The sequence below is a fragment of the Lepisosteus platostomus genome, chromosome 13 (genome assembly GCF_059453375.1).
Source record: "Lepisosteus platostomus isolate fLepPlt1 chromosome 13, fLepPlt1.hap1, whole genome shotgun sequence".
Classification (NCBI taxonomy): domain Eukaryota; kingdom Metazoa; phylum Chordata; class Actinopteri; order Semionotiformes; family Lepisosteidae; genus Lepisosteus; species Lepisosteus platostomus.
This window is the reverse complement of record NC_142623.1, coordinates 1,914,774-1,938,190: the sequence shown is the minus strand read 5'-3', so window position 1 is coordinate 1,938,190 and position 23,417 is coordinate 1,914,774. Positions and strand designations below refer to the sequence as shown.

The following is a 23,417-nucleotide window of genomic DNA, read 5'->3' as shown; positions in this document are numbered from 1 at the left end:
ACAGAGAAGCTTAAGGTCAACAAAAAGGGACAAGCTGAGAAGATGAAAAAGCTGCTACCGTCTGCTGTGCTGGGGATCTCACTCCCAACAACAGGGCGATCCTAAATGGAGAGGATGCTTAAGAAGAAGATAGGATTACAGGTTCTGTGTAAAATAAATGAAAAAAAGGAATGGGACTAAGCACTTAATTAAATTTCCTATTGATTTCTCAACACTAAGGGATAACCCGTTTCACTGGGACATGCTCTTAGCGTAACAAGCCACTTAGACCCTTCTCTTCCACTGCCCTTTCCCTGAAAGAGATTAAAAGACGAGAGATAAAAGGCTTTTTTCACTCTCTGTACAAGGAGCCACCCCATTTTGTGAGGGTTTTTTTCACTGCAATAATGCCTCTGACTTCCAGAGAAGACTTGAATTGCTGCTTCTGTAAGACGTCTCTGGGATGATCTTACAAGCTGAGTGTTACTGAACCTGGAACGGACTGGATTTGTGATGTTTCTGAAGATTTTTTTTCTCAGAGCTGGGCTCCACGTGGGTTTTCGTTCTACAGGTTGTACAAGTCTACAAGTGTACTCGAACAAGTTGTATGAAGTTGCAAAGACAGAAAACGTGAACACTGGGTTTCCAGTCAGAACCATTCTGCAATCTACTCACTGCATGTATAGGAAATGGACATGATCTTGATTATGACAGATAATCACTCCCACTTTCTTCAAAATAAAATATACCGCTATTATTCAAATGTTCAACTGTATGCCTAAATGCATCTTATAATAATCCCATCTTTAGTTGTGTGGAAACAGTAGTGATAAGGTTTCCTTTCTTTGAGAGGGGTGACATGATTCTTCTGATCAGTAGCTGAATCATTAAACACTCATTGATATTTCTGTTTTATAGCAATCCTTCTTAGCACAAAGGACTTACAATTCAGCATTTATCAATGTTTTACTGATGTTTGATGTTTAAGTATGCTATTTCTAAGCATGCATTATTTATAAATAAGCATGACACTCTTCCAGTCACTACAAAATCTGTTCCAGTTAGACTTGGGCTGAATATCATTGGTAAATCAAGTCTTACCTGGATATTTTTATTTACTGATATTTAATGACCCAGTCATCCAGGAAAAGGCAGATTCACATGGCTAATATTTTTTCTTGGAATTCTCAATATGTCAGTCTGTGCAAACAAAAGGTAGCAGTCAATGGATTGTTTGTCCATGAAGTCTGAACAGTTGTGCATGTCTCACCTTCAAATGTACAGTACGTGAGTATAATTATTTTACCAAGTCCTGTCAAATCCATCTTTTAATGACTTGCTCATAATGAACTACTTCCAGACCCTCAGGACTGAACTTGCATTAGTCTGTTGTATTAGGAAAGCAGAAGAAGTCTGTAAGGGCATAGTGCTGTGGGACTAGACACAGAACATATAGGCACACTTTTGATCCTCAGAGGCTCCGGTGCCTCTGTAGATTGCATGTAGTGTTTAAATATAGACTGTTCAGGTTTCAAAAACAAATATTCTGTGCTTTGTTTAAACACAGCGTGCTGGTTGTCTGGATGAGTGCTGTAAGCAGTGTTTAAACATGTCGTTGCCAACTGACTGCATTAACAGTGTGGGCCCCCTTTTCTTCTTGTTTGTCTTCCCCAATGGCTCACTGCTTGTGCTTCTAATTGCAGTGAAGAAAATGACTGAGCTGAAATCCCGAGGTGTGAAACTGCTCCCGAGCAAAGACAATCACCAGAAAATATCTGTCTGTGAGTTTTTTGCGTTTTCCTTGCAAATCCGGCAGTCCAGATTTAGACACGTACTGTTTAAGTCCCTATTATCTGTTAATTCCCCCTCTCTCCTTGAATTTCCTTGTTCTACTTCGAATTATTACTCTTTCACCACAACTGTGACAGACAGAAAAGAATTGACGTGCCTCTAACCATACCAACCGCTCAGGTATTTTCTTGGCAAAAATCACTTACAAATTGTGGGTTACGATTATTTATTTTATTTATTGACAAATCCGCTCGGCCACTTCCTGGTGTTGTCTATTTTCGTCACCCCCTATTTGTAACAATAGAGCCACTGCTAGTGTGCCCAGAACTTGTACTGTAAATGTATAAATGACTCAACATAGAATCATGGAATTCCACTATTTCAAGTTTTAGAACGATTGCAGTCCCTGGATTCAAAGAAAGTCTGAACTGTTTCTGTCCTCCGAGTCACCGGCCCGTTAAGGTGCAAAGAGCAAGCAGAGGCATCTCAGTTCTAGTCCACTTGACGGTTCAACTGCAGCAGCCACACCGAAAGCTGACATGGGCCTGGTAATGAGATCTGACATATGTTGATTGGAAAGTCACAAGAATATGGATCTCATGCATATTAATATTAGACAAAAGGGCAGCTTTATCAGGGGAGGTTGGGGGATTTATGTAACTCAATTTCACTGGAATCTCCCTGGGTAGCCCACATGAAAATGTGACATTTTCTCACAATGAACTTAGAGTAATAGAAATGTAAATAACACAGCTGCCTCATATTAACCATAAGGCTTCAGCTGAACGGGAGTCTTTCTTCAGAATGGAATGGGCTCACCAAGACGTTAGTGCATGTCCTGATTGCTGTCCGTGACGTGCTGTAAGACCAACAGTAACTAGGACAAAAGCAGTTGAATAGTGGAGCCATGTTCATTTTTCAAAGGGGTTCCTTGTGTGGAACTTATCAGGACTGGGGGCATGTTTATATTGGAGATATGCCCTGTCTCTACCAGCACATTTGCTTTTTTTCTGTTTATTTTTTTACCCAAAAAGTGAATGGTTGTGCACTGTCCTCAAGGAATGGTCAGATCTTTTGGGCTCAGGACTTGGAGGTACAGGCTGCACCTCTTCTGCGTCAGCTTAAAGAGTAAAAACTTTTAACAGCCCAGCCAGATGGTTACCACAGCAAACTCTACCAGTGCAAAATGCCAAACAGTGAATGACAAAAAAGGGAAGGCAATGATCTCTTTCATCTTATTATTTAACTTATTAATAGGCTTTTATTGCTTTCACTGACAACATATGATGCATTAAAAATTAATAGAAACCATGCATGTGAACTCCACAATGTAGGTTTTTAACTAATTTAACTGTATTTGATTTCCACCTAAAAATTGTATTTGGAAACTTTATGTCTTGTATGTATAGTTTCCTTGCTTTAAGATAATCCTCACCATGAAATTAAAGACTACAACATAAAAATGGACTGATTTTATCTCCTCAGACCTAAGATGAGCCCTCTCTCAGGTTTTTTTAACACTCCAGGACCTACTTTCTAAACCAAGTAGAATACAACCTGCAGTTAAATCTCTCTCTATAAACCAACTGAATGGAAACCTATTTCCTGATTCTAAAATGCACCCACAAAGCAGAAGAGATTTTTAAATTAGGTATTCTTCACTCGGGAAATCAGAGTACCCAAAAACTACAGAATAGCAAGCTCTCTTAAGAAGATTCAAATACTTGCCTTCAATCTTTCCAGGTGATCTCAAACAAAGAACTCTCACCTTATGTCTCTCTCTTGAGGTCCCTCCTCCCTTGTCCTTCATTGTTTTATATGGTATCTCTCTGGACTGTTGATTGGCACTGAACCATTTACCCAGAACTTAACTAACTAAAGTAAAACAAGGTAAACCTTATGATTGCTTTGATCACAGAATCTGCCCCCCGTACATCTCAGCAAACATCCCCTTTGCTTGGAAGCTGGAAATGTTTACATTTACTTTATTTAGATTTTTAGAGACACTTCATTGTCACTTATAGCTGTAGTTTTAACTGTATCATGAAGAAATGATTCATGAAGGTTTTTAATGAGAATAATTTGTTTAACTCTCTTTCAAATGTGTTCCTTTCAAGAAAAGGAAAATGTTTTCAAAATGATAAATATCTTACATTAATATAAAGATGTATCTTTAAGATATGCATGAATAAGTAACATTTTTTATAAAAGCCCTGTAATTACACTCATGCACATGGAGCTGCAGGAACAACCAGTGTGTTGCTGCAGGAGGACAAGATGTATTGATCACTGATGAATCTCCAGTCTTGAAGCCTTGTCTGATTTCTCTCTTCACAGTGTCTCAGATGGGTGTGGCTCAGGGGCACAACATGTGTCCAGACCCAGGAATTCCTGAGAGAGGCAAGAGAAAAGGTTCAGACTTCCGGTAAGACTGCGCTTCACGATTTTGGAAATAAACATGAGCATGAGCTTTTCTGATGCCAGGCTGTTGTCCACCCCCATTCTTATGTCAGCGCTGCACCAGCACAGAATGGCATACTTTTGCAGGGCATAAAATGCTTTAATTGGCACAAATGTCAGGAATTACACTGTACTAACACAATCTTAATTTGCTTCAGAAGAACAAGGTTAAATTCTGCCTGTCAGAAGCTCAATGGAAGTCCAATGGTTCAATAAATCATCCCATAATCCTTAGACTTTGAAAGGATGTATATTTCTAGTGTTTTGGCATATGAAAAAATATTCAAAACCAAAGTGACTTAACTTTGTCAAAATCTAGAAATTCTTTTTAATGGGTTGTATCACATCCATTTAAATACTCTGTGTTGTAACTATTCATGTTTCATTCAGACATACTTGAAAATTTGGAGATAATGTACAGTGATGCCTGGTCTTATTTGTATTACTTGTATACTTGTTGTCCTTGTAGTCATTATAGTTCAACCCTGCACATTTAATTGGTTCTTTAGCAAAATCTTGCTACATGTATGTTGGATAAAATATACTGTTTAGTGAAAGCTGTAGTAGTTGCACACTTACAGTACCTTTAATGAGACCTGCTGTGCTGATGCTATTCAGAACTTGAAAATAGAAGGGAAATAAAAGTCTCACTACTCCAAACATATCATACAGTACATGCCAGCTTGCATCAATGCCTACACCCTCTATTACAGATGCAATAAGCCCCTTAATTATTTAATTATTTGTTGTTAACAGGATCACTCCATTTTAAGTACTGATTGTTGTGAAATGCTGAATGTTGATTTTCCCTGCTTTTCAATATATGTATAAAAGTACACCTAGTATCTATAGGCAATGTTAAGCTGGTTGTTGTGTAACAGCTGTAGCTGTCTTCCACGGTCCAAGGAACTAGGGGTTAAGACCTGCTTAGGACTCAGTTTAACAGCTTTATTCAATTTTTGATGTGAACATGTCCTTCTCTCTTAGAAGTCCAGCAGTAGCCATATTTCTATCCATACAGTATGGAACAGGACAGTGAAACAGCTGCAGGGCAGGTAACATACAGCATTGGAGTTTAGCCCTGCTTTAACACTCTGCCCTTGTGTGCTGCTCCAGACATGCCAGTCTATCAGGATTGTCCCATGTTCATCTAGGGATTCACAGGAGCCAGAACAATCTCTCTTTAGCCTGAATTTGGGATTAAAGCATCGCTGAGCACAGGAGCACATCTGATTTTCACTTCTCAGCAGCCTGTCTGTTTTCCTCTCCATCATTTCCTGCTTATTTTTTGAGTCTGATATTTTTTTTCAGTTTGAGTCTCTTTACATAGGAGAAGAAAAAAGAATAATTGAGGCTGACACAAATGCATAACCCATATTATTACTCTGGGATACATGAATGTACTGTAGATTGAGATTGCAAACACATCTGGTCCAGTATAGCAGAGTAAAAATAGTGGGTAGTAAATAAATATTAATACTTAGAGCAGATAACAGCATAACACCCAACACCATGCAGATCCTTGTAGGGAATAGTTCTGTCTTCTTAGCTTTTTCTCATTGGTTTAGAGGACTGAAAGTATGTTGACCTTCTGGACCTGTGTGTTTTGCACACCTGTGCTGATATGTGTGTCACTTTTTCTCTTGCTCCTAGGCGGGGTTCCACTGTGCACTTTTCCTGCGACGAGGGGTACGAGCTGCAGGGCTCAAAGAGCATCACCTGCCTCCGGGTGACGGACAGCTATGTTGGCTGGAGCGATGATCGCCCATTCTGCAGGGGTAAGGGCTGGGGTGCACCTTCTTCATCCTACTGTATATGGGCATAAGGCACAGCACGGCACACCTCACAAACTCCACTGACATGCTAAACCATCCTTTTGCTGATGTTAGTGTTGTAATGCCCCCATTCATTATGCATTGTAGTTTAAGATAGTACTTGACAGAGAGTAAGCTAGGTATTGAAAGAGATAGATGGAAAGAGAGCATTTACCTTTATTCTGATTTTCCCCCAACTCATGCAAATGATATGTACACATAGAGAAGAAGTAACCATATTTCATTATGTCTCTTCAACACGTATTGCTTCCTAATACAGTTCATGCTTTGTGCCACTTTGGAAATTTACTGCCTAAAGTTGAAAAAGTCTGTAATAAATCTTTATCATAATGAAGAGGCTCATTTCCTTTGTCTTGCCAGTGAGAACTGAATCTGAGATGAGCAGAAGTAAATAAAAGCCCTAGTTTGAAACCTAAAATGCACCTTTTAGCGAGAAGTTGCTGTACCTCTCAAGGTGTTTTGAAGGTGGCACTTAATGTTTTACAAATACGTAACTGTCATGAGGTTGTTTTATTATTTTGATTACCTGTCAGCTCGAGACGAGAACGTGGCTGTAGGCTGAAGATTAACTGCGAGTGGCAGAGAAATGTAACTGTGAAGGAGAAAAAATGGCTTTAAAACCCCTGCTGGTACAGGATGGCTGACTCAGGAGAGATGAGGGCTTGACGGCTCCAGCAGGTCCCCGTGCTCTGGTGCAGTTGTACCGTATACCCCGAAAGACAGATACAACGCACCAGACACCCCAACATGTCAGGCAGAGCAGAAATGTAGTGAGTCAAAAATTCTCAACTCAGCCTTGGACGCAGTATTTTAGCAGCGCATGCACAAGAAGCTTCTGTGACTATTCACTCTGAATCCTCTCAGAAGTACAGGGACTCCTTCCATGTATGGTTGGTGGCTCCTGCCTCATTTGCCTGGATCCAAACTTGCTCTTAGCTTGATGGATGCATCTACGTGGCGACCAGGCTGGACTTTCCCAATCTAACGGGGTCCAGCCTGGGAAAAAGAACTTGCTTGGCACAGCGGTATCCCCATTGGGTTTGCCCTGTTTATGGGGGTCCAGTCTGGGTGAGCGGGGAGCTCAAGGCCGAACTCAACCTGTCCCGATGGAAGATGCACGTCGGGAGGGGGAAAGAAGGGTCAGCCTGCCCCGCTGGAGGTACAAGGTGGGACGGGTGAAAAGAAAACGAAGGAAAAACAACGGCCTTGCACTCAGTCACAATCCCCCTCCGGGAATGTCGATGGAAGGCTCCTCCCCTTGTGGGGGCCTGCTTGTCCCTTCGGGAGGCGCTCTGTGTGTCTTAAAGCCCCCCAGCTGTGACTCGTCATTAATTAGGCAGAACAGCTGTGATTGCTAAGGCAACACGTCACCCTTAATCTAGGGCTCTGCCTCCACACTGAACACGCCCCCGCATAATACCACAATAGATATTACTGGTGCACGTTTCACAGGCAGTATCCTAAGAGGCTAAATGTACAGTACGTGATTACTTTGCACTGAAAGCTCCTTACAAGCACTTACAGCGACACTACTGTGGTGAAATGACCAAGTGATGTGTCAAGATGACAAATTAGATCTAAGTGATATGTTTATAAAATTAATGTACTTTTTTGTTCTGTGTACATTATCCAATATGCAAAATCTATACACATTTTAACACACACGGATGCATAAAAGATCTCTAAGGCAATGGTGAGGGATACGCATGGTTTAAAAAAATGGTTGACAGAGAACCAGACAGAATTCTGATATCCTAGTCAAAGATGCAAAGACAGGCAACATAAACTCAGAGCTTATCTGTTTTCCACCGGAGCTAAACAGGGAGGCACACAGTGCAAAATTTAATGGTAATCTCCAACTTTAATCCTCTTATTTAACTCAAGATGATTTTGATTAATTAATATGTTCTTATCTAACTATCTAACTTTTACCCTTTCTATTTCAGAACTGCATTCAGCTACAGTAACAGTGTGCATGTTAGATAGAAGTCCCTTGGGACTATTCGGTGTCACGTGTTTCTTATTATTATGTGCTTTGTTTTAGATGTTCTTTGTGAAGCACATGCAGTAGCATAAGTCTGGCCAGTGCAGTTTATATATCCTGTTGAGGAGTTACGAGTCATTGTGATCGTGACCACTGGAAGTAATGAGACAGTGGCACAGCAAAAGTACATGAAGCAGATTAAATACAGCAGGACTACAAATTAGTCAGATGTGTGAGAGACTACAATCAGAGTTCTAATTCCACAGGGTTTGTAAGTGGAAATTGGACAACACAATCTAATTTAATCTTTTGAATTTAATCAAACTTTTGAGAACAGCTTCCGTTGGAATTTTAGAATGATAAACTGCTGATCAATCCAAATCATGAATTTCAGTTGCTTTCTCAATGAGCAACGGCTTTCTGTTTATTTCTCTCTTAGGAAGCTAAGAATGCTGATTATAGATGGACAGTTTATCAAATATCCTAGGTTAATATAATAAAGAACAATAAAATCTTCAATGTACTACATGTAATTTACTAAAGTAATAGCCTGTAATTTACTAATTAAATGAATTGTCAGGATTGGCTCAAAACCCTTCTTAAGTCTTTTTCTCTTTCTAAAAATTCTTGGAGATTTATTTGTCTGAGTTTTTGATTCATTGTAAAATGCAGTCATAATTGTCTATACAGAGCATAGCATTTTTTGTTATTCTATAATTATTATACAAAACATTGCTAAGAAAGAAACCATTGAAGCAAAAGTTGTGCATTACATCTTTGCAAACAGCCATGATTATTATATAGAGATTAATAACAAAATAAAACAAAAAATACATGTATTACTTAAAAACCAAAGTTCCTATTCATCTTATAATAAGAATAGCCTGTTTTCTATTAGACATACAGTATATAGAGGAGAGTGGAATTGGATTTCTCAGAGATCCCACTATTAAGGGTAATCCCACAATTATCCCAGTTCAGTGGAATTTGATGGCTTTTCTGTGTACTTATAAATAGCAGATTTAGATCAAATTGACTCCTAGAAAAGTTAACTAATGATGCACTTTAACTTAAAGATACCTCATTATGGCACACCATGCTTTCAAAGGGAAAGAGATGGAAAACACCTTGAGGGGGTAACATTGGCTGTTAAATCAGATTTTTTATAATAGGCTAAGGATTGTGCTGAATTATACTTCATATAATTGAAGAAGGAAGAAGCCTCTGGCAATCAATAGCTCCCCGTCAGCACTCAAGTTGGTGATCAGCATTTGGCAGATATGTCAAAGCTATGATGTAATCCAGACACACTTAGAGAACTAAAGTCCCATTTGCTCCTGTCTTCACCCTGTGTGGTGTGACGGGCCTGCTGTAGGAAAAAAAAATCAGATTTTACATGGCTTCTGGTTTCTGTCTTGACAGTCATTAAAAGAGGAAGAAAAAAGTTTTTTGACTTCACAGGAAAAGTGGCTGGTGTGGTACAAGAGTTCACTCTTTTAATGAGTTCATTATAACTAACATTACTAAAGATGTCCATTTCAACTTGAAAGTCTACTTCCTTTCATTCTCCAAGATAGCATTGCTTTCATTCAACCTTAAAACTTCTTTTATTGTATCAACACCTCTTTCCATTTGCTATGATTGAAAGTCTCTCTAAATGATACTTAGGGGACCCTCAGGAGAGTTAATTTTCTTTAGGAATTTAAGAAGTAGAATTAAGGAATTGTGTAAAAAATACTTTTAATTAACTTAGATTTCATTTAGATGCCTTAATTGCTACGTAGATGCTGAGAGACAAAATAAAAGCAGGGACATTTTTTGATGTGATTGGTAATATTTGATGAAAATCAAATTAGCCATTAGCCATGCAAATTTACATACAGAATTCCAAATTTCAAAAAGGAAAATTCATGAGGTTTTTTAAAAATTTCAGCAGTGGAAGGTTCATTTCCACTAATAGGAAGTGCTCTACACTGAGAATATTCAAAACATCTGTTTTATATTCGCTGAATGAAGCCATCATCTCCAATTAAAAATGGCTTTTCTTTGTTTGCGCAGTAATATCCTAGTGTATTATAAGTTTCGCTTTACAAAAGAAAATGATGGCTTTAGTTGAAATAATGTTTTAGTATTTTGAGGTCATATCAGATTAAAAGATGTCTACAGGGCTCATACTAATCCCTCTCTTGATTTTCCTTGTAGCTCCAATGTGTGGGGGGCAGCTCAGAGGCCCCACAGGACTCATCACTTCCCCCAATTTTCCTGTGCAGTATGACAACAATGCCAACTGCACCTGGGTGATCACTGCCTCCGACCTCACCAAGGTACCGTATCCCAGCCTTCTGCACTCTTGAGTGTCCCTCAGCGCAGTGACTCTTCTCTTCTATCACCCCCTGCAGGTTGTCAACACATTACCTGACCTGAAAAACTATCATGTATTTAACTGTTGAGAATGCACTACATAGTTATAGAAATGGGTGAAGTCTGAAGCTTAATTAAACATCTTAGATGCAAAGGTTAAATTCTTCATTTTTGTGTTAAAACACGGAATGAAACACAACAGTCTTTGTTCTTCTTTCCTGCTGGATTGTTTATAGGTGAATAGTGGTTGAGTTGAAGAAAATATTTTCCCTGCATGTACAGTCACTGCCTGTGTTCTCAGTAGAGAACATTATTAAAAAGATGCTTTTAGGGCCGAACTGATTTCATGAGAATGACAAGGTGGGATGATTCCTAGGTAATGACTTTGCTGACTGGTTCAAGGCCGCAGTGCTGCTCGCTTGCCAACAGTTTTTTTCTCAGGGCTCAAACAAATAGGTCTGCGAAACTTGTGTCCTCATCAAAAAAACAAACATTCATGAGAGAGGCTCGCAGAGAAGTGGTAATGGACAATTATCAAGGCCCCTGAGCTCATTATGGGGGATGCTGTATGTTACAATGAAGTATCCCGGATAACTTTTGCAGCTGTGATCAATGTTGGAGCATGTTTTGAGTGCATGGCACTGCATGTTTGGGTGCCATGATGCAATGCCTTAAATTTAGAGCAGCATTGAGGACTTGAGACCGTGAATAAAACTGTACTGATCAGCCCCTGATGGTACTCCTGGGAATGTGTAAATCAGGCCTTGAGTAATGCTGTCTGGCTTTGGTTCCTAAGAAATAAGGTGTCTCAATGCTTACGTGTTCTTTTAAGATCGCACAGCTGCCATCTGCCTCCCACAGGAAATGCTCTTCTTTCTGAAGTAGGCTAGGGCAGATTGGAGTACTAAGGTGGCCTGAACAGAACTAAACCCTTTAAGAAAGTCTTAAAAATGCATGTGTGCTGCATTCCATGTTGTAGAAGGTGCATGAAGTCACAAAGCAGTTCAGCAAAAGGTTGAAATGAATTTCAATTTGTTAAAAAAAGGCCAATTTCCAGAAGCCACCCAAGAAGACACTCACACAGTGTATCCCCAGTGGTGCTTTGAAAGTAGACTGTGTACAGCTCTGGTCAGCTGAAATGTCACATACTCAGGCTAGGTCAGGAACTCGGGTCAGGTTCTACAATTTCCTCTAAGCTACAGCACAGAGCATATTTCAGTAGTTTGGTTCGATAATAACGAATCCTAACGTAAGCAATAGAAGGACAAATTTATCGAGGGTTGTGTCAACTCACCCAGCTGTCAGAACTGGCGGCTGACAGTAAGAACAAGGCAGACTGAAGCACCTCACGTTCACGAGGAATGAGCCAGGGAGCTGCTGCATGGGTGCAGATGAGGTAGCAGGTGGGGTGTGAGAGAAATGTGCAAATGGAAGCCAAGAATGTATGACATATATGTATGACATATCGACACCTGAAGAAGGCTCCACGGTCGAAATGTTGTGTTCTCTTTCTTCTTTTTTTCAGCATGGAATAAACATATTACTTGTTCCTTTGCAGCCTACGCATGCTGACGCAGCTACCCACCTGAACATGTATGACATATATATATACAGTATGTGTGTGTATAGGAGAATAGAAGTAGGTAAAATTAAGATCTGTTCTTTCTCCCAAACATCTGATAGAAGCTCAATTTAAAGCATTTTTTTTTATTTCTTCAATTATACTGTATGTGGTTACTGGAACAGTGTACAATGGGCCCTTAGCCATCGTGAGCAACAGTAATCCAGTCTGTAGTCATGAACCTTGAAAATACTGTAGTCTGTGGTCATAAACTTGTAAATAGTATGTACATATACATAGACTTACATGTCAGTTAATTCACAGTATTAACTCAACACAGTTCGTAATTTGAGCTTCAAGACTTTCACGTCTTTTCTCCACTCAAAACCTCTTCTTTGGTTTAATTAAATTTCCCTCCTTTGTTTTGAGCTCCTTGATTTAAAGTCTTGCAAGAACATAGAATCTTCGAGCTACTGTATAACATATCAAAAGCTGAAAGGCATTTTAATTACCAGGGTCAGGTAAAAAAAAAACCATTGCAATTAAGAAATCTGCCAGTTGGATTAATGATGTGTGTCATTTTACAGCACTGCATTTTCATTAATATACAGTAGTTGCACATTTTAATAGCCCTCCTAATGCTGCACAGATAAGTGTTACCCAACGATACTGTATTAGCTGGGAATCTTTGTTGTTTAACTGCTTCTTTCATGGTTAACGTACAGTGGAAAATAGGTGCATGGAAAAAACACGCAGAAGTGCATTTCTGTGCATGTGAAATGAAAACAGGTCCTTGTTCCTGTTTTATGTCTACACTGCTGTTCATCATTTCTTCACCACAGTCACAAAAGACTTTAAACCAAGGAGATTTTTTTTCCCAATGACTGAAAGCTGCGTAGCTGAAAGAATTGATGAATAATCTGATGCTCAGTTGCACTCAGTGTCACACTAAGATTTCTATAAAAAGAAAAGAAAAAAAGAGCAGTTCTAGGTATACATCATGGAAACCTGTTTGGGTAGGATCACTCATTCTGCCGATTCTGTAACTGTGAACAGAGCCCTGGGGACTTGGGACTGAGCTGTGTGATTCATTTCAGTGGTCCCAATTGCGGGTAACTTGAATCAGTGAAATCTAAAAGCCAAGTATCCAGCCTTCTTTCTCAGTATTTTTAATAGCAGTAGCAACAGCAGTGGTAGTTGCAGCTGCAATAATAGCAGCAGCTACAGTAGTGGTGTTTATCTTTTAATTGTGTGTTGCCATAAGGGCTTCAGCATTGTTTGTTGCTGTCTGACTCAGAGACTTTTCATCCTAGATCTCTGTCTCTATCTGACACCTGGTGGAAGGGACTTCATGACAAGCCAACACGCAAACATACTTTTAGATTTTTTCCCTGGCTGCACCAGTAATGTCAACCCCATGGTGTACTGTGGCTGTGCAGGGCCAGGCTGGCTGTATGCAGGGACAGAGCAAATTTTATTTCTCTGAGGTTCTGACCTGGCACACAGCTAAAGCACCCCTGGCAGCTTCCGCTGTGCAGTTTGTTTACCATAGTACAGAACACAATTTGCATTTATATAAGGTTTTTCATTAAGCTCAGGTCTCAAAGTGATTCAGAAACATTATGAGTTGAGCTGAAATGTGGCAACAATTTCGCAAAAGGAGAGCAGGCAGAACCTGCAGTCATTTACTGGTTTATACTCATTTATTTACAATGTTTTTTTAACAGGATTGGCATTCTAATTATTTACCTATTTGTATGATTATTTATTTTGTTTTTGCTGACTGAATCGTCAAAATAATTTCCGCTCTTTCCAGCGTTTCTTCATTCAGAGCGAGTCTAAGTGCACTTATTGATATTGTACAATGCAATGAGTTATACATGAATAAACTCAACATTACACACTGGATCTGTCCTTAATGCACTTTACGTTTAACCTAAATGCCAGTGCCAACTCATAAACATCCGAATAGTGAAAGGAAGTACAGATGTAGTCTCTCAGATGTAATTTTTAAGTGACCTCTAATGTAGGGAACATAATAACTAACAAACATACAGTACCTCCCACTGTTTGCCTCTTGGACAAATAAGATGGAATTGAACCGTGCAGTTCATTGTAATCTATGGCCTTTTTCAGTTGAAGATGATAATTAAAGCTCTGTTATCTAAAATTAAAATTCTAAGGCATCACCTTTCCTGTCTGTGTTGGATGACCCCCACTGTCACTGTCCGAACATGGCTTGGGTATAAACTCAACGAGGGCAGAACTCGCTGATGCAGCTCTTCATTTTTACGCTACAGTGTCTTGCCCTGGCAGGAAATGATTTACAGTATAATCGGCTACAGTAAATGAATTCATTACGGCGTGCGTGCATGAAGAGTGTGATTTACAGCACCATACACATTTTCAAGGGGATGTGCGGCCATCAGATGCAACTATTAAACACTGTACACAGCAAAGAGGCAACTGTGACAACCAACACGCAGTACCAGTGTTGTTGCATTCTGTAACCAGGGTCCTGCCATCTGTACTGAGGGTTTTGCAAAGTTCTATTGGTGGAAACAGTTTGCAATCACTTTCGTTCTGGGTTTCTGGCTGCCTTCAGGTCATCAAGTTGACGTTTGAGGAATTCGACCTGGAAAGGGGCTACGATACACTTACAGTGGGAGACGGGGCAGCGGTTGGAGACTCGAAGACCATCTTTCATGTGTGAGAGATGCGTTCCGCAGCTTGAATCCTTCTTTCTACTTTGCAGAACCCGATGACTTTTTAGTGCATTTGTACACCAGATACAGTAAAAAAAATACCATGTGAAAGATCAGCTTTAGAATAGCAATCTGTAGTTCAATTTGTTTAAGTTTAGGATACATTTTTAAACTTTTTTTTACAGTAATCATGTAGGCAAATTGCATAGGTAATGGAATCTCAGAACAAACTTGTTCAACTATACAAAAGAAACCTTCTTTTCAAGTTGGGATCCAAGTAGACGTGCCCATGGGGTCAAGTCCTGTCTGTGGTTTATGATGTCTGACCAGGATAAATATTCAGAGACATTTAACTTTTCACACTGTGGAAGATGAAAATACAAACATAAACTGTGTAGAGAGATGTTTCCTTTAATGCATCTATGGTTAGTTTGTTTATACAACAACCTGCAGGTGAATAAAGGTGCCTTACCTCCTTCATTTCAGATTATCAGGGACCACTACCCCTGACCTGGTTGTCAGCACCAGTCACCAGATGTGGCTAAATTTCAAGACAGATGACACAAGTGGGTCTCTCGGCTTCAAGGTGTCTTTTGAAGGTAGGGTGTAGTTTATATTTTAAAAAGCAAGTGAAAACAGACTTATACTTTTGTTTTGCTTTTTCTTGAGAAATGCCACTCTCTAAGGTTGTAACTTCATTTCTGCTCTCTTCAGTTTAAGTTCCTGTTACACTATTTATCGTGTTTGTGGTCTCAGTGGTGACTACAGTATATTCCTAACATATTTGGAAAAATCTGTGAAATCCCCTAGGAGGCTCTTTGTTTTGTTAAAAGGTAAGTAAGAATTGGAAAATGTGAAAACACAAATTTCCTTCTCTACATGACTGGTAATGTCCACTAACAAATAAACAAGTCAACAAGTGTTTAAGGTTAACTTGTATTACAGTAACTTGTGTTGGTTTCTGTTAGTCCACAATGAAACCGATTTTCTTGGGTTGATGTGATTAAACATTAGAGGTTACCTAATGGGGTCTGGGTTTGGTTTATTCCTCACTGTTTTGTTAGGTTCGTCCCTTGCTGGTTTGTTCAGTTCTTGTGCTATTTAGGATGCATTAGTGTGATTACACAGTATGTGACAGAACCCACAGGATACTTCATTCAGATGCAGAATGTGAAGCATGGATAACTGACTGCTGTAATCCATTGTTTTTTTTCTAACAGCAGATACTGTATAGAATGGTGGCTTTAGACTTAATTGATTATTTTAAGATGCAATCCATTGCAATTTGAATCTTTGAGGTTATAAAACCACCACTGACATAGAATGCATTCAATGAAGAAGGGAAACAAAAAAACACAGCAAGGCCCAACATACAGTACAGTATATTAAATGCTGTACATTATTTCACACAGCTAATGAAGATAACAACAACAACCGTCTACTGGAATAGTAGTCTACTGAAATCTCAGCCAAGCATCTTATTCCAGTGGCCTTGCATGAGATTTATGTTCCACTTCCATGACACACAGCATCAATGAAACCTCAATCATAGCAACCTCTAAGGAATATGGTGCAGATAGCTGGCTAACATTACACCCTACAGTAAGCAACACAATCCCACCACAGGAGAAAAATCAGCAACAATGACAATCACAATAGGACCCTTCCTATCACTCATACCGGAATCCTTTCTCACTTTGTAGCAGGTATGCCTTTAAATATTAAATTTATAAAATCTCACCATAGAGAAAGATTCTGAAATATAGGCAGAAAATGCAAAGTATTAAGGCTCTTTCCTTTTCTTGAATGCAATTTTAAATATTTCTGCTTGCCTGGCTGATTGGGCTCAGTGGCCCCTGACACAATATTTAAGACCAAGTGTTAAGGCCAGCCTCCATCAACCCCTGTCATTGGATCTGACATCAGCAAAGCCGCCTGATTTCCCTTGTGCCTCTCTGAACACTGCTGGACAAGTGTTTACTTTAAACCAGAGAAATCCGTCTTAAAATCCCAATGTGACACTTTTCTTTTAATCCCCCAAGTTTTACCAAAGTTCATTTTCTACCATGAAGTTTGTTATTTTTAAATGGCTTCTAATGTTTCTGATTAAATGTTTCTTTAAATCCCCCTGCAGGCACAGGACTGAATAACTTAACATTTAGTTTCCAAGTTACGTCTTCTATATTTCTTTATGGCGACAAGGCACCCTCTCTCTCATCCAAATTTGTTTCGACCCCAATTAAACACTGAGAATAGTGCTGTTTCCCAGGTGAAAGCTCATTTCTTAAAGCTTGGGCTTAAAATATCGCTCTTGCTCTGTGTACTGACTCTTCTGTCTTAAGGAATCTGTTTTTAAATCTCTTTAAAACCTTTTAGCTGTTTACTTATAGCACTTGCACTATCAATCATCATTAAAAGAGATTATTACCATTACAATTTCTGAAATGTTAGATATAATTTAAAGCAATTTAATGAAACATAATTATTTTTTAGCCAAGCCATTATCTAAATGCACATCTCAAGGTTATTCAATGCTCCAGATCAGCTTGCATTTGCATTGTACTTTGAAAGAACGGAGCTGCCAAGGAGTGTGACCGGAGTACTCACTGTCTTTTCTGTGAAAGACATCTAGGGTCTGTGAGGGTTACATGTGACAACCCTTTCATTGTCATTTTTCTTCAGATATCTGAAAGTAACTAGCGATGTTAATTTGATATCAGCACGAATCAAATGCTTTCAAAACCTCATTTGGAAGTGAAATGTTAGTTTTGCAAGTAAAATCAAATTACTTTGCAGATCATTATTATAAACATACCTTTTTTCTGCATGATACAAGCCCCAGGCAACCATGGCAGAAAAAAGAAGACATGGAATGGTAAATAGGTAAAACATCCATAGTGATTGACACCGGTAAGCCAGTTCACAGGAGAATCTTCGCTGCTGGCATTAATCCAGCTGCTGTTCTGTTTGTTGTCCATGTCAAACAAGGTGGCAGGCAGCCCAGTTTGGTGCAGAGACCTGGATCAGTCAGGACGTTTTACTTTCCAGCTCCATTCCAGACATCTTCGGACATGGCAGGCAGCTTGCATGCACAACTCTGAAACCCTCCTTTGTGACGCCGGTTTCTGGCTGCTAGAGAGCAGCATGATTCAAGATGTGTCGTTCGGAAACCTTGTCACTTGCAACAACAAGGAGTTGGAAGATGAATCTACATTTGCGTGTGTCACTTCTCTAAGGAGACAGAGATCAAGAACAACACTAATCACATATGGAACAAACTCAAAAATGCGGATGTGTTATGCAAGCTTTAAGGGAAATGTGAAATGAGCTATGTCAAACTAGCAGTGACAAATGCATCACATTTCCTCTGTATTGCTTTTGTGTTCAGTATGTTGGATGGGTTGATATTTGAAACCATGGATGGATAGAAAAAACAAAATTACCCTATTAGGTGGTCTGAACGGGACATGAAAATAAAACCAGTGAAATAAGAATCTTTTTTAATCCTCACACACATTAAAGAACATTTCATTTTTTCTGCAAACCTGCTTCTTGTAGTAGTCACCATCAAGATATCCAGAGAAGAAATGACCCTGCTTTTATTCTATTGCTGTTTCTCCCAGTAATTGCAGCAATAGTAAAATACTAAATAACTTTGAGGAGTTTGCTCACAAAGTACAAAAGTACTCCCTCATACACAGCACACGCAAAACCCAAATTTTGAGAGCAAGGGGGTGAATGAACCCAGCCAGGAGGGTGTGGGAATGAAGCCCTTCCCTCTTCTTACACCTTCCTTTTTATCTCCTTTTGTTTAAGCATTTTGAAATATATATACTGTATATACTGTACTGTATGTATGTATTCTTATTCTGAAGCAAGAGTTGTTCTGCATTTAATGTTATGGAGACAAAGGAAACCAAGAGTGATCAAAATGTGCTGTCTGGGCTCCTGGCAAAACACTGAGAGATGGGGTGCAGAGGCATGACACCTGAAACGGGTTTTGTTGGTTCCTGACAACTTAATTGCACTGATGTTTTGAGTGAGAGACACTCTCTGCTTTAATTAGGAGGCTTTTTGGCAAAGGGACTCTGTGAACTGATGCATGCTATAATATATTAATACTTAACATTTAACTGTTGTATAAGAAGGCTACTATTGCTAGCTTTGCTGTTATTATTTTTGTGAAGCTAGGTAAAATAATTTAATCTCGGTTGACTCATTTTTACATTAGCGTCTAAAACGCAACCTGACTGACATAATTCTGTTGACGCCTTATTCTGATCAACCCTTCTTGAAATGATATAAGTGAACAAACTGATACTGTACAGAAACGAAGACTTGTGTTTATCCACTGTTATAAAGGAAAAGGTTGTAGTTAAAAGGTTAGTTGGAAAAAAAGATAATCATAATCACTCAGACACATTTTATCAGTTTCCTGTCCCCTTTTTATGAATACCGCTACTGTATGTATTGCATTTCCTCTTCAAGTTTGCTGTGAAAAAGCCAAGCAGTGAGCAGGAAGTCCATAAGGAGAGACTGTGATTTAGAAGCAGGGTAATAGTCAGAAATTAGATGGTCACTAGACCATGGCCACAACTGGGTTTCACTGGCTGGCGCTGCAGACCATAGCCTGAATCTGAGACAGATGGAATAAATATTGATAAATTACGTGGGATTTATTTACAGCAAAATCATTGGGAGACATTAGGTTGCATAATATGCCACATTTATTATCACGTGTAGCATGGATTCTAATGTCTGTGACTCACTATAGCCAGTAGCATGCTACATTGCACACACTTAAAGGCAAATACTGCAAGAGACTATATTAATCTGAAACTGTACATGTTGGCTTAGGACAGGTATTCCTGACAAAAAAAGATAACCATAAAGTCAGTTACTTTGCAATGACATAAAAGACAACTTATGTAATTGCAGCTGGCTCACATTTTTAAAAAGTAGAATTCTCATGTTTTCACGCCTCCCCAGTTCTGACTCACCAGCTGTTAATAAATTTGGCTTTCCTTCTATAGTCCCCGTAGCAGTGCAGGGTGAGCGTAGATCGTTCCCGCTTTCCTCTTTTGCCAGAGCTGTCTACTCCTTTTCATTATTTAAATCCCATAGTGCCTGCAGGGAGTGAACCTCAAGTGGGAGTGCAGCCCTTACAGATGGTGCTCAATCTTGCAGACCCCCAATGCAGACCCTCCAGATGCCTTTTCAGATAGTCGGGAATCTCCCAAAGTCCATCAGACTCCTTAAAATGTAAACCTGTTGGGGTTTTGTAATGTGCAATATATTATAGACCAGCTGTGAATGCCTTCCTGTTTCTCTGCTGAATGCAGTTTCTAAAATTAATCTGCTTTCATCTGTCTATTTTTTTTTACTCCTCTTATTGACTCCCCGATTATTTCATAACTCCTCTCATTTTATTAATTTTCTATCTACTAACACGTGTATCTCTTTATCTTTTTCCCTCTCCTCTTACTTCTGATCTGTGTGTTGCTACCATTCCCTTCTTATGTCTGTTTTTTCCTGTTGTGCCAGCCATTCTCATTTACTTTACAACACTGACAAAATCAATAGTTATTTTCACACCGTCTCTCACTGGTAGTTGGTTGAGGTATTTTACAAATAATGATTTTGAATTCCCTTCCCAGTTAATTGGTATTTGCAAATAAGCAGGATTATCTAACTGTGGCACAGGGGTGTCCAATCCGGACCAGTGTGCCTGCACGTTTTCATTCAAACTCAGCTGTTATCAAAGCTAAATCAGCTACTTCCTGGATTTAATATCCTATTTAACAACTTCTCTCAGTGCTTCAGGTGCAGCTTCTTTATATCAAAACCTAAAACACCTGCAGACACACCTGCCTCTCCAGAGCCATCAGTGTTATATCCTCCTCTAGTGTATATGATAAAAACACACTCAATTTTTAATGTACACATTAAGTAGCAATAACTGAATGCATAGAGCAATTAGTAGTGTTCTTAATATTTACATTTGGAAACATTACCTTTTCATAGAGAAGAGGGTAGCCAAATTAAATGTGAGTAATGAAACCTTTTTCTCTCATTAAAATATTTTTGCAATTCATCTACTGAGCATATTCTTGCTTGTTTAAAGTTTTATTGGGTTCACATAGGTCCACATTTATTAAAGTTGCCCTCTGGTGCATTTATCCTTTCACATAACTTTGTCATCTTTTAGATTATTGCAGTTTCAAATTTCTTTATTACTACTATTAAAGAATCTCGGAAATTAAAAAAAAAACTTAAAATCCATGCAGTGCCCTCCAAAACAATGGGGACACCAAAGTGAAAAATCTGTGTGCAATTAAATGAATGTGTCCCAATGCTTATTATTGTTTTAAATCACTGGGCTGATCCCAAAGTATGTTTATGCTAATATTATCAAATATATACATATAATTGACCCAAAGTGAAACAAATGCATTTATTTTATACTTCTTATATATATATACTGTACACACAAACTTACCTTGCTGGATTTTAATCTCAGCCCACCTTTACTTATCCTACAGCTATAATAATTGTGAAAATTTTACCTCAACTGAAGTGTCCCAATGGTTTCCAATTTTGTCTAATACTTAAAAAAAGAATTAAAATGTGTGTCTAGATTGTGAATTTATTTTACTACACATTCTCCTTTAAATTTTTTAGTGCGTAATGAAATGTTGCGTCAAACTCCAAACCAACAAGACAAAAAGAAGACAAACTTTTTGTGTGGTAATCTTAGAATAAGGCAGCATCCTTGCCTTGGGCTAATTGAGTTTGATGAGTGAATTTTATTTATTTATTGCTCTGCTCTTCAAACGGTATAAAAACTCAGTTCTGCTGTTGGCACCAGGTCATGCCACCCTTGCCGAGCATAGACTGCCATTCTTTGTGTGTTTGCTTCTAATGCATGCAAGAGCTTGTGTGGCACATGGCTTTGAAGAGCCCTCAATGAGAGAAGCAATGTGTTCTCCACCACCACCCAGCAGTCACACTGCCTTGCTGCTCTGACATTTTCTCTTTCTCTACATGGCCTGTGAAGCGCACAGATAGAAACAATCCCCTTTAGTCAAGAGGCACAACCCATGACTCTGCTCACTGCACAGAGATAGGAATGGACTCTGAGCTGAGGCTGGGAACTGTGTTGATATGACTATAGCTTTTTGCTGTGCGATGTTTCTAATTATTTTTTAACAGTTTCAGTGTGTGCAGTCAGCATGGCAGTACGAATAATTTTTCCACCAATGTGAACAGAGGACATTGTGGACTTTACAAAGAGACTTTTCTGATGTCACTAAAGGACTAATCCTACTGTAAGACAGCAGTCCTCTTTATATGATGTAAGAGTTCTTAAAATATAATCATTGAGGTCCAGAGTGTTTTATATTTAGCTATGAAATTTACTTGGTGAAAGGGTTTGCTATTCACTACAGGGTGATTCATTGACTCTGACTCACTCCCAATCCTTTCTCTATTCTCACCCAAGAAATCGAGCAAGGAAGCTGTGGGGACCCGGGTATCCCCGCATATGGCAAGAGAGAGGGTTCGGGCTTCCGTCATGGCGACAAGCTCCACTTCGAGTGCCTCCCAGCCTTTGAGCTGGTGGGAAGGAAGAATATCACCTGTCAGAAGAACAACCAATGGTCGGCCAAGAAGCCCAGTTGCGTGTGTGAGTGAGAGATTCCTCAAACCAAGCTAGTCTGTTTCTCCCTTCCTGGTTGTCTCTCTTTCTCTACCCAGACTCTTTGCTTCCACTTTTGTCTTCTACCCCGTCCTGTCTTTGCCTCCACGACCAATTTCCCTCCTTTTTCTCCGTTAGTCTCTTTCTCTGTCCCCCAACCCCTTCTGTCCCTCTCTGGTGTTTTGCTCCCAAAGTAGCTTTGCCTCTTTTGCCAAACCCTACCTCCCTTAACTCAAGACATGCTGTTTTCTTCCATTTCCTTCTATGCATTTTGCCAAACACTCTGCTGTAAATTGTTCGTGTTTTACTTTAATTGCCTTTTGCCTTTTCTCCTGCACTCCCTGTCTTCTCCTCTCTCTTCCACTGCCCCCTCCTCCTGGAGCCTCTCCTAGCACAAACAAAGGTGTCCTGTCTGGAGCCGTTCTCTTGCAGATCAAGCCTTACTGAGATCAGGCTGTTGAACAGGAGCTCCACTGAGACATTATGTTACACTGTCTGCCTCTTGTTGTCAAAGCATCTTCCTCTGTCAACACCCCAACTGGCTTTTTATTTAAAGATTTGTTTATTTTAGTGCTCCTCAGTCACATTAGGCTTCCAAATAGAAGCCAGCTGTCTCTGCTTTTTCTCCAAGGATATAAACTTCATATTCTATTTATCCATCCATTTCTCTATCTATCAATTTAACAATCCATCTACTGTATATACCTAGTTACTCGGTTGTCTGTCCTTCAGGATAAGATTGAGCTGTAGAAATGGGTCTGCAGATGTTATAAACCAAGAGCGCACAGCATCGATTGTGTTATCTGCATTAAGTCTGTACGTTGCTGCCATGTAATTTAAGAACTCACGATGGCCAGTTTATTTTACATCTATACATCTGTGCAATCTAATGCCTGCTAAAGATGCATTTTAAAAATTAAATAAAGATGTATTGATTCTCTTTGGCTTTTTGTACTGATAGTGTGGCTCAACTGGCAAATTTACTTCTTAAACACTTTTATTGATTTGTTTAAAAGCTTCTATTGCTTTTTTGTATATATGTATG

The 23,417-nt window shown here is 39.2% G+C and overlaps 1 protein-coding gene across 1 annotated transcript in view; it reads left to right on the top strand.

Moving 5' to 3' along the window:
- Positions 1–23,417, top strand: part of csmd2 (CUB and Sushi multiple domains 2) — a 269,206-nt gene that overhangs the window by 146,388 nt on the left and 99,401 nt on the right. The window contains exons 7-13 of the mRNA XM_088602480.1: positions 1,683–1,760; positions 4,108–4,195; positions 5,884–6,008; positions 10,252–10,373; positions 14,577–14,680; positions 15,163–15,275; positions 22,178–22,360. Of these exons, the coding sequence (XP_088458606.1) occupies positions 1,683–1,760; positions 4,108–4,195; positions 5,884–6,008; positions 10,252–10,373; positions 14,577–14,680; positions 15,163–15,275; positions 22,178–22,360 (813 nt within the window). The remainder of the gene's footprint in view (positions 1–1,682; positions 1,761–4,107; positions 4,196–5,883; positions 6,009–10,251; positions 10,374–14,576; positions 14,681–15,162; positions 15,276–22,177; positions 22,361–23,417) is intronic.